The sequence below is a fragment of the Eulemur rufifrons genome, chromosome 17 (genome assembly GCF_041146395.1).
Source record: "Eulemur rufifrons isolate Redbay chromosome 17, OSU_ERuf_1, whole genome shotgun sequence".
NCBI classification, from domain to species: domain Eukaryota; kingdom Metazoa; phylum Chordata; class Mammalia; order Primates; family Lemuridae; genus Eulemur; species Eulemur rufifrons.
Window position 1 is genome coordinate 64,735,771 of NC_090999.1, and position 12,164 is coordinate 64,747,934.

The 12,164-nt window shown below is 32.9% G+C and overlaps 1 protein-coding gene across 1 annotated transcript in view; it reads left to right on the top strand.

The window, feature by feature from the left end:
* The first annotated feature begins 257 nt into the window (after positions 1 to 257).
* The window catches only part of SLF1 (SMC5-SMC6 complex localization factor 1), a 58,926-nt gene continuing 47,019 nt past the window's right edge, over positions 258 to 12,164 (top strand). Inside the window, exons 1-3 of the mRNA XM_069491899.1 lie at positions 258 to 371; positions 542 to 617; positions 1,775 to 2,015. Of these exons, the coding sequence (XP_069348000.1) occupies positions 258 to 371; positions 542 to 617; positions 1,775 to 2,015 (431 nt within the window). The remainder of the gene's footprint in view (positions 372 to 541; positions 618 to 1,774; positions 2,016 to 12,164) is intronic.

Sequence of the window (12,164 nt, forward strand, 5' to 3'; positions counted from 1 at the left end):
CAAGTAATGTAGTAATGCCGACTTTTAATGTTAAAACCAGAAAAAAAAAAAATCTCTATTTAAGGTCACATTTTGAGAAAAAAAACTTTTAAAACTAGTTTCTATTGTATGTAATTTTAACATTGGTATTTACAGTTAAGCCTTACATGTTTAATGATTTTAGTTTTTATTTTAGCACTCAGTTAAGAAAAAATAATAATGTCAATCCTGTGAATATCTTTAACATATGTTGTCTTCCGTATGTGTATTTATGTTAGATGGAAGATGGTACCCCAAAGCATATCATCCAAATGACAGGATTTAAGATGGAAGAAAAAGAAGCTCTAGGCAAATTGCTTTTAAAACTAGACTGCACATTTATTAAGAGTGAGGTGAGTATAGAAACTTAACAAAATTTTCAATATATACTTGAAAAATAACTAGAATTAAAAAATATTGGCCCTAAGAACGATAAAATCCCCCTTTGATATTGTACAAATAAAATGGATGTGTTATAAAGGAAATCTTAGTAACATTTCTTCATGTGGATTTTCCTCTCCAGAAATACAAAAATTGTACACATCTTATAGCTGAGCGCCTGTGTAAGAGTGAGAAATTTTTAGCAGCTTGTGCAGCAGGTAAGTTAACTGCCTTCCCCAACCCTTGAATAAAACCTTCATGTTAAAAAAAAAAAAAAAAAGTATCTTAGTCCCCGGAAAGATAGCATGTTTAGTATATCAAATATAAATATGTTTTTCTGATATTTTTCTGATAATATTTGATATATTTTTTGCCTTATTACTCTTCTGAGTAAAATTTGGTAACACGAAAAATGTATTAAACAGGCAGAAATGTTTAGTTCACCAAAGACTTAGTATAAGTGCTTTAAGAAAAAAATGTTTTAACAAAAAGATTGGCACAAAATATCAAAACCTTAAGCTTTTGTTCAAGCATCAGCTGTTCTCAGTCAAGTTTCTTTTCTTTGATCTATCGCTAGAAATAGTGTTTTTGTTCTCTTTCTGCTGCTTCCCCTCCTATCCCTGTTGGCCAGTGAAGCAATGGTGGTCCTATTTTATTTTACTAAGATATTAAATTCTATAAACATAAATTAGGACTTGGTCTTCTCTCTCCCTTTGTCACCATTGATGCTCCTTTTATAGTTTACTATGATTGATCTGGCATATCATTAGTCTACTGCTTGCACAAAACACAAAAGTGTATGTAACTCAGGGGATATATTGTTTTATAGCTTAACTTACCAGAAAAACCCTTGGATTTCTTATTAACTCTACCAGTGAAAACATACATTGTCTGTACTATTTAAAAAGATCATTGATGCCCAAAGAAACTGTTAATAAATGCCCTGAAAAATTTTCTAACTCAATAAATTTGTTTTACAAAGTGTAATAGTGCTGTGAACATTACTGAAAAAGCTTTCAGCATAGAAGGGAGAATATAAACCTAACCTAAAATAATGAATAATGATGGTGGTAATAATTAAAGTAATACCACATTGTATTTTGGATTTTTAACACCTTACATTTATGTTTTATTTAGTAACATTTAGAATTATAATTAATTATTTGTCATGGAAAAGATTATATACAATGTTCAGTGATGTTGTATACCTCTCACTATCAAAAAAAAAATAGTTCAAAGATAATGTTGGTAATGTAAGAGTCCCATGTTAAAAAAAAAAAAAAAAGGTTGACTTTTATTTGATATTTGGTCTTTATTGCTTATCACTTGTCAGAACCAAAATTGTTTTCTGACTGACAGTTCATTTGCTTTCTAGGAAAGTGGGTATTAACTAAGGATTACATAATTCATAGTGCCAAAAGTGGCAGATGGCTTGATGAAACAACTTATGAATGGGGATATAAAATTGAAAAGGACTCCCATTATTCACCACAAATGCAATCTGCACCCAAAAGATGGCGTGAAGAACTGAAACGCACTGGTGCTCCAGGAGCCTTCCATAGATGGAAAGTTGTCCTCCTCGTCAGAGCTGATAAACGAAGTGATTCTCTTGTAAGGTAGGATGTGATCACAGAGAAGTTAAAGCAATGAATGATAAAACAATTTTGGTTTGTATTAATAATTTTTTATATTTCATTGCAATTATTAACTTAGTCCAAATGAACTATGGTGATGTACTCCTTGATCTCCTAGGTAAGCCATACTGCTCATTTAAGTTTGTGTGTCTCTAATAGAACAAAATCTATTTTATGGTATTGCTTTAGATTATTCTGGGTATCTCTATTTTATTTTCCATGTTATTTCTTTTGGCCAACTAGAGCAAAATAAAAAAGAAAACAATAATTAGGAGATTTTTTATTTTTAGTTTTGAAATACTTTTTGTTTTTGCTAGTAAAGTACTACTTTATCACAAAGGCCTTTTTTTGTACACTTTTCATGGTTCATGCTGTTTCATACCGTTTCCATCATGATTTCATTTCATTTTCTCCCTTATATATTTTTAGAAGCCTTGTTGGGTAAACTGTATTCTGAGACTGTCATTCCTTTTTTTTTAGGGGAAGTTTTTATCTCCTTTATTTAAATATAATTTATAGACAATAAAATGCCACCCGTATTAAGTGTATATGTTGATGAATTTGGACAAATTTATATACCCATTTTACTCTCACTATAGTCAAGATCTGTAATATTTACATCATCATATAATGTTCTCTTGTGTCCTTGAACATTTAATTGTGTACCACCAATACCAGACAAGCACTGATTGTCTTTTTATCACTGTAAAATAGATTTGTCATTTTTTAGAGTTTTATATGAGTAGGATGATTCTGAAAATACTCCTTTGATGTAGCATCATTTGCCTATCATAGTATTTTTGAAATTCATTCATGATGCATGTGTCAGCATTTCATTCCTTTTTGTTGCTGAGTACTATTTCACTCTATGGATATATCACAATCTGTTTATTCATGTATAAGTGGACATTTGGGATGTTTTCTGTCTTTGCGAATAGGAATTAAGCTGCAATGAACGTTTCAGTACAAATATTCATATAGAGACATGTTTATATTTCTCTTGGGAAATATCTAGGAATGAAATTACTTGCTCAGATATCAATTGTGTATGTAACAGTATAAGAAGATTCCATACTGTTTTTCAAAGTAGTACGATTTTACATTTCCAGTAGCAGTGTATGAGAGTTGAAGTTTCCTACAGTTACTTTGGCATTATTGTTGAAAATCAGTTGATTGTGTGGTCTATTTCTAGATTTCCTCATTTTGTTCCAGTAATCTATACATCTACCTTATACCAACACCACATTGTTTTTAATTACTGTGTTTTCATATTGAGTCTTGAAATCAGGTAGTAAGAATCTTCCAACTTAGTCTTTTTCAAAATTGTTTCAGTGATTTTTGGATCCTTTGTATTTCCATATACATTTTAGAATCAGCTTGTTAATTTTTATAAAAATGCAAGCTGGGATTTTGATTGGAATTATATTTTTATCTATAGGTCAATTGGGGAGAATTGATATGTTAACAATATTGAGTCTTCTATCCGTGTACTCTGTATCTCTCTAGTTCTTTAATTTTTGTCACTAATGTTTAATAGTTTTTATTACCTAAGTCTTGTACATATTTTGTTAAATTTATTCCTAGGTACTTCATGTATTGGTATGCTGTTATTAAATATAAATGGATTATTCTGAAAGTTTTCATCTACATGTATTCAGATAATTGACTTTTCTCGTTTATTCTGTTAATATGGTGAATCATATTGATTGATTCTTAAATGTTAAACCAAATTTGTATTCTTGAGATAAACTGAACATCGTGGTGTATTATCCATTTTTAATGTATTGCTAATTCTATTTGCAAATATTTTGTTAAGAATTTTTGTATCCTCTACTTGTTAAATGACATCTATGAAAATATCTAAACTTAATATCATATTTAATGGTAAAAGACTTTTTCCCCCATGATTGGGAACAAGATAGGAATGCTATATCTGACCATTTCTATTAATATTTAGCATTTTACTAGATGTACTAACCAGTGCAGAAAGCCAAATAAATAAATAAGAGGCATAAAATTGGGGAGAAAGAAATAAAAATAATTGTCTTTAATTCCAAAAGACATGGCTATATACTAAAAAATATACTGGAACTAATTAATAAATTTAACAAGATCCCAAGATAATAGATCACTATATATTATTCCACCAATTACCGATAGAGTAATTTTTAATTTTCTAACTATGACTGTGGATTTGTCATTATCCCTTTTAGTTCTATTAGTTTTTGCTTTATTTTGACAACATGTTTTACTTGCATATGTATTTTTTAATGTCTCTAATTTTGGTAATTTTTATTTATATTTTCCATTACCTGAAATACTTATCATTTATTCCTCCTGTACAACTGAAATATTGTACCCCTTTGACCAATTTCTGTTCATTCTCCCCCACTCTCCAGTTGCTAGTAACCACCATTCTACTCTCTGTTTCTATGTGTTCAAATTTTTTAGATTTCATAAATCTATATTTTTTTAGATTTTTGCAAATAAGTGAAAACACACAGTGTTTATCTTTCTGTGCCTGGATCATTTCACTTAGGATAGTGTCCTCCAGGTTCATCCACGTTGTCGTAAATGACAGTTTCCTTCTTTTTAAAGGCTAAATAATATTCCATTGTGTGTATATACCACATTTTCTTTAGTCATCTGTTGATGGACACTTAGATTAATTCCATAACTTGGCTGTTGTGAATAATGCTGTAATAAAAATAGGAATACAGATATCTCTTTAACATACTGATTTCAAATGTTTTGGATATATACCCAGAAGTGACATTGCTGGATTATATGGTAACTTTTTTAGTTTTTTGAGGAGCTTCCATACTGTTTCCCATAATTGCTGTATTAATTTACATTCCCAGCAACAGTGTACTAGGGTACCCTTTTCTCCACATCCTTGCCAATAATCATCTTTCATTTTTTTTGATAATAGCCATTTTGACAGATATGAGATTTAATTTTCATTTCCCTAACAAATAGTGATGTTGAGTATTTTTTAATTTATCTGTTGGCCATTTGTACTTCTTTTGAGAAATGTCATTCAGGTCCTTTGCCCATATTTTAATCAGGTTATTTGTTTTCTTGCAGTTGAGTTTTGAGTTGCTTATCATCAGTTAATATCTTGGATATTAACCATTTTTCTCATGTATGGCTTGCAAATATTCCATTGCATAGGTTGCCTCTTCACTTAATTGTTTGCTATGCAAAAGCTTTTTAGTTTGATATAATCTAATTTTTCTATTTTTGTTTTTGTTATGAGCTTTCGGAGTCAGATCCAAAAAGATCATTGCCTAGTTTTTCCCATGTATTTTCTTCTAGTAGTTTTACAGTTTCAGTTATTATGTTTAAGTCTTTAATCCATTTTGAGCTAATACTCATATATGGTGTAAGATAAGAGTCACATTTTGTTGTTCTGCATGTGAATATCTAGTTTTCCCCATGCCATTCATTGAAGAAACTGTACTTTTCCCAATGGTATTCTTAGCACTTTTGTTGAAAATTAATTAACAATACATGTATGGGTTCATTTCCGGGCTATCTGTTCTTTTGGTCAGAGTCTATTTTTAGGCCAGAACCATGCTGTTTCAATTACTCTCTATTTGTCATATATTTTGAAATCTGGTAGTGTTATCCCTTCACTTTTGTTCCTTTTGCTCATGATTTCCTTGGCTATTTAGGTTTTTTTATGGGTCTGTATGAATTTTAGAATTGCTTTTTATATTTCTATGAAATATGAGATTGTAGTTTTGATAGCGAATGCATTGAATATGTAGGTTGCTTTAGGTAATATGGACATTGTAACAATATTAATTTTTCCAATACACGAACATAGCATATCTTTTCATTTCTTTATGTTATCTTCAATTTCTTTCATTAATGGTTTATAGTTTTCAGTGTATAGGTCTTTTACCTTCTTGGTTAAATTTATTCCCAAGTATTTTATTTATTTTTTTGTAGCTATTGTAAATGGTATTATTCTCTTGATTTCCTTTTTGGAAACTTTCTTTTTATTGTATAGAAATGCTACTGGTTTTTACATGTGGATTTTGTATACCACAACTTTACTGTACTTATTTATTCTAACAGTTTTTTTGGTGGAATCTTTAGGGTTTTCAATATATAAGATCATGTTACCAGCAAGCAGTAACAATATCAATTCTTTCTTTCCAATTTGGATGTCTTTCATTTATTTCTCTTGTCAAAATTACACTGACAAGGAATTCCAGTATTATATTGAATAAAAGTGATGAAAGTGGGCATTCTTCTCTTTTTCCTAATGTTAGAGGAAAGACTTTCAACTTTTCACCATTGATTATATTGTTAATATAATCATACAGTCTTTTGGCTTGTCATATATGGCTTTTATGGTGTTGAAATATGTTCCTTCTATGCCTAGTTTGGTGAGAATTTTTATGGTGAAAGGATGTTGAATTTTGTCAAGGGCTTATTCTGTATCAATGTGAAGATCATATGGTTTTTTGTCCTTCATTCTGTAAATGTGTATCACGTTTACAGATTTGTGTATGTTGAACCATCCTGGCATCCCTGGGATAAATCTCACTTGATCATGGTGAATGATTCTTCCAATGTGCTGTTGAATTCTGTTTACTAGTATTTTATTGAGGATTTTTGTATCTGTGTTTATCAGGGATATTAGCCTATTTTCTTTTTAGTAATGTCCTTGTCTGGCTTTGGTATCAGGGTAATGCTGGTCTTTTAAAAAGAAAGAAGAGGTATCCCCTCCCCCTCATCAATATTTTGGAAGAGTTTGAGAAGAACTGGTCTTAGTTCTTCTTAGTATTTGGTAGAATTCAGCAGTGAAGCAAGCCATCAGGCCCTGGGCTTTTCCTTCATGAAATACTTTTTATTGCTGATTCAATCTCTTTACTTGTTGATCTATTAAAATTTTCTATTTCTTCATGATTGAGTCTTGGTAGATTGTATATATCTAAAAATTTATCATGTTCTTCTGGGTTATCCAGTTTGTTTGGCATGTAATTGTTTGTAGTAATTTCTTATAGTCCTTTGTGTTTCTGTGGTATCAGTTGTAATTACTACTCTATCATTTCTGGTTTTATTTGAATCTTCTCTCTTTTTTTCTTAGTCTAGCTAATGGTTTTCTGATTTTCTTTATTCTTTCAAAAAGCCAACTCTTTGTTTAATTGATTATTTTCTATTTTTTCCACATCTCTATTTTGTTTATTTCTACTCTGATCTTTGTTATTTCGTTTCTTCTGCTGACGTTGGGTTTAGTTTGTTCCTTTTCTAGTGCCTTGAGGTATAATGTTTGATTGTTTGAGATCTTTGTTTTGTGATGTAGGCATATATTGCTATGAGTTTTTCTCTTAAAACTGTTTTGTTGTGTCTTATGAGTTTTCATATGTTATTTTACCATTATAATTTGTTTCAAGATGTTTTGGTTTTTCTTTTGATTTCTTCTTTGACCCATCTGTTGTTCAGGAGCATGTTGTTTAATTTATATGTGTTTGTGGATTTTCCAAGATTTCTCCTGTTACTGATTTTTAGTTTCATACCATTAGGTTCAGAAAATATAGTTGATATAATTTCAGTCCTCTTAAATTTGTTCAGATATGTTTTGTGGCCTGACATATGATCTATTCTGGATACTATTCCATGTGCACTAAAGAAGAATGTGTATTCTGTTGCTTTTGGATGAAATATTACGTATATGTCTGTTAGGTCTATTTGGTCTAAATTATGGTTCAAGTCTAATGTTTCCTTACTAATTTTTCTTCTGGGATGATCTGTCCATTTTGATAGTGGAGTGTTAAAGTCCCCTATTCTTGTACATCATGCATTGCTTAATGATGGGAACATTTTCTGAGAAATGTGTCAGGCAATTTTATCGTATGCACATCATAGTGTGTATTTACACAAACCTAGGTGGTGTAGCCTACACGCTTCAACTATATGGTATGGCTGTTGCTGATAGGCTATAGACCTGTACAACGTGTTACTATAGTGAATATTGTAGGCATTTGTAACATAATGATAAGTGTTTGCATACCTGTGCATATCTAAACATGGAAAAGGTACAGTAAAAATATGGAATTATGACCTTGTACATCCACCATCGTGCATGCAGTCTGTCATTGACCAAAATGTCATTATGTGACACGTGACCATATTGTAATCCATCTCTTCTGTCAGGTCCTTGAATACTTGCTTTGTATATTTAAGTGCTCTAATGTTGAATGTATATGTACTTAGAATTGTTATATCACCTGGATGAATTGACTTCTTAATCATTATATAATGACTTCTCTCTGTTTTTACAGTTTTTCTACTTAGCATATTTTGTCTGATAGCTAGCTCTGCTCTCGATTTTCATTTGCATGGAATTTCCTTTTCCATCCCTTGTTTTTCAGACTGTGTGTGTCCTTAAAGGTGTAGTTAGACTCTTGTAGGCAGCATATAGTTGGCTCTTGTTTTTTTTAATCTATTTAACCACTGTGTGTCATTTGATTGGAAAAGTTATTTGTTTACATGCAGAGTAATTATTCATAGCTAAGGACTTACTACTGCCATTTTGTAATTTATTTTCTGGTTAATTTTTATAGACTTTGTTTCTTTCTCTGTTGCTGTCCTCCATTGTGATTTGACGGTTTTCTGTAGTGGTTTACTTTGATTCCATTCTACTTACGTTTTGTACATCTACTGTAGATTTTCCTACGTGGTTACCATGAGCATGAGGTTTGTTCATGTATTGTTTTCCAAATTCTATTTAGTTTTTTATCTGTATATTCTTGTATTTCACTGAACTTCTTTAAGAGGATTATTCTGAATTATTTGTCATTTCATAGATCTCCTTTTCTTTAATGCCTATTTTTGGAGCTTTGTTAGTTTCTTTTGAAGATGTCATGATTTCCTGATTCTTGGTAATCCTTGTGTTTTTGCCTTGGTGTCTGTGCATCTGAGGAGATGCACCTTTTCCAGCTTTTATAGGTGTTCTTTGGCGGGGATAGACTTTCACTATGTAGTCTGTGATTCTGTACAGACCAGCTGGTAATGACTCCAGGTAGGCAGAGCTTGCTTCTCAGTTCTGTATGTAGCTGGACTGCTTGCCTTTGCTCTGATTTCAGGAGGGGGAAGTATGCTGGCTGGGCTCTACACTTTACATGAGAACATTGGCTTAACTCTCTAATCAGGTAGAGCTCCTGGCTGGGCACTGCAATTGCCTTCAGTTAGCCAGGCACCAAGTGTATTCCCTGGCTAAGTGGGGGTTTAAGATCTGCAGTTGGACAAGTTTGCTGTCTGAGCCACAATATTAGGTAGAGTCGCTGCTTGGGCTGGACAGGACTAGCTGCTATGCTCAGTACAAATACATGGTTGAGGTTTGCCTCCCTGCCTAGTCAGGGCCTTGGCGGGGTGGGGGGGGGGGGTAGACTTTGAGGCTGAGCTCGGTAGTGTTTAAACTTCTGAGTGTAGCAGAACTAACCCGTGCACTCTGCTCAAATATACTGTGGTGGACATTACTCTCCCTAGGTGGGGTCTTGGAATGGGTTTAGAGGCTGCCCTGAGCACTGTTTAAACTCCTGAGTATGGCAGAACTAGCCCAACTCCTTGCTGAAACGCTCTGTGGCAGTCCTGTTCCTCCTGAGCAGGGACTTGGGATGGATGTTGAGGCTGCACAAAAATCGTGTTTAAACTCCCATTTGGGGCAGAACTAGCCCTGATCTTCAGCAAATTGTAACATGGTGTTTCACTCCCTGGGTGGAGCCTTGGGGTAGAGTCTGAGGCTGGGCCTGAAGGTGGCTACCTGAGGATTCCAGCCCAGTGGAACTTCCCACCATTTCTGAGAGCAACCATCTCAACTTTGCAGGTGGGCCGTGCTGTTAGCTGGTACCATTCATCAGGTGCCACCGATGGCAGGTGCACTGAGCTACCAGCAAGATCTGTGCCCTGGTTACTGTGAGCTCTGCCTCTTTGCCTTGCTTCTTCCTAACTCGGATAGTATAGCTGTGCCATTACCCCCTGTGCTCCCTTTGAGGTGACGCTGGGGTGGGCTTCCTGGGAAGTGTCGCAGAATTCTACAGCAGCTGGATGTCTGCCTTCAGTTTTCTTTGCCCACTGTAGAAACGTGAGCCCTGGGGAATCTTCTGTGTGGCACTAAGCCAGTTTGGGTGAGGAAGAAGTGTGATGCAGTCAAAGTGAGACCATTTCTCTTACCATTTTTTGTAATTTTTATAACGTTGTGTAGTCTACACAGGTGTCCCAGGCTTAATATCATTGAGATTTGTCTTATACTAATACAGCCACTTTAGCTTTCTTTTGAGAAATGTTGGTATGTACAAATTTTGTATTCTTTTATATAAAATGGGCTTCTTATAGACAGTCTAGAGTCAAGTGTTACTTTTTAGATATAATTTGACAATTTCTGCCTTTAATTGCATTGTTCACGTCACTTACATTTAATGTAATTGTTGACAAATTAGATTTAAGTCTACTATCTTGCTGATTGTTTTCTTTTTGTCCCTTTTCTTTGTTCTATTTTCCCTTTTTTCGCTGACATCTTTGGTACTAGTTGAGTGTTTTTAATGGTTTTCTTTCATCTCCACATTGGATTATTACTTATATCCAATATACTTACACATATAGAAGTATATATTTATATCTCTTTTTTAATGATTGCACTAGTGTTTATAATATATATCTTTAACTGTTCCCAGTCAACTGTCAAATAGTATTATGCCTTTTTGCATATAAGTGTAAAACCTTACAACAGTATAAAGTTGACCCTTGAATGACACAGAGGTTAGGGTGCTGACCCTGCCATGCAGTCAAAAATTCATGTGTAACTTTTGACTTCCTGAAAACTTAACTACTAGTAGCCTACTGTTGACTGGAAGCCTTAACTGTAACATACATAGTCAATTAACATATATTTTGTTTGTTATATGTATTATATACTATATTCTTACAATAAAATAAGCTAGAGAAAAGAAACCATTATTAAGAAAATCATAAGGAAGGGAAAATATATTTACTATTCACTAAGTGAAAGTGATCATCATAAATATCTTCATCTTCTTTGTCTTCACACTGAATAAGCTGAGTAGGGGGAGGGCTTGGCCTTGTTCTCTCAAGGGTAGCAGAGCCAGACAGAATAGGTAGAGGAGGTTGAAGGGGAGACGAGAGACAGTCACTTGTGTAACTTTTATTGAAAAAAAATCCACAAATGAGTGGAACTCCGTTGTTTAAGGGTTAACTGTACTTCCATCTGTTCCTCCTATCTTTTTTTCTATTAATGACCTCTCTATATATTATAAACCCCCAAATACCTTATAATATTTTACTTTTTCTAGTCAGTTATTTTTAAGGTGATTAAAAATAATGAAATGCACATTCTATATTTGATTTCCTTTTTAAAATTTTCCAGCATTATTCATTTCTTTGTGTAGATCTAGATTTTGCTGTGGTCTTCATAGTCCTTTAGCCCAAAGAACTCCTTTCACAGTTCTTATAGTACAGGTATGCTGGCAATGATTTATTTCATCTTTTATTTGGGAAGGTCTTTATTTTTGGAAAATATTTTCACTGGATAGAGAATTATGGGTTGACAGGTTTTTTTGCTTGTTTGTTTTATTTTTTTTTTTTTCTTTCAGTAATTACGGATTCTGTTTCACTGTTTTCTTTTTGGCTTGCATAATTCTGATGAGAAATCAGCTGTCATTCTTTTCTTTTCTTCTCTGTGTATAATTTCTTTTTCCCTGATTTCCTTAACGATTGTCTCCTAACCTTTGCTTTTTAGCAGCTCGATTATGATACGTATAGGAGTATGTATATTAGTGTGGGTGTATTTTGTTAATGTATTTTATTTGAGGTTCTCTGAGCTTCTTGTACATGTGAGGTATTTTGTTTTGTTTTGTCTTAAATATGGAGAATTCTGTTTCTTCTGTTGTGGTATTCTTCTTCTGGAACTCCATTGCATGTATTTTAGACCTTTCAATTCCATTCCACAGCTATTGCATGCTTATTTTTTAAAAATAATTTTTTATTTTAGTATACTTAATTTCTATTGACCTCAAGTTCAATGATTCCTTTCTCATTTATTTTCAGTCTCTGATAAACCTGTCAAAGAAATTCTTCTTTGATATAGTGCCTTTTATT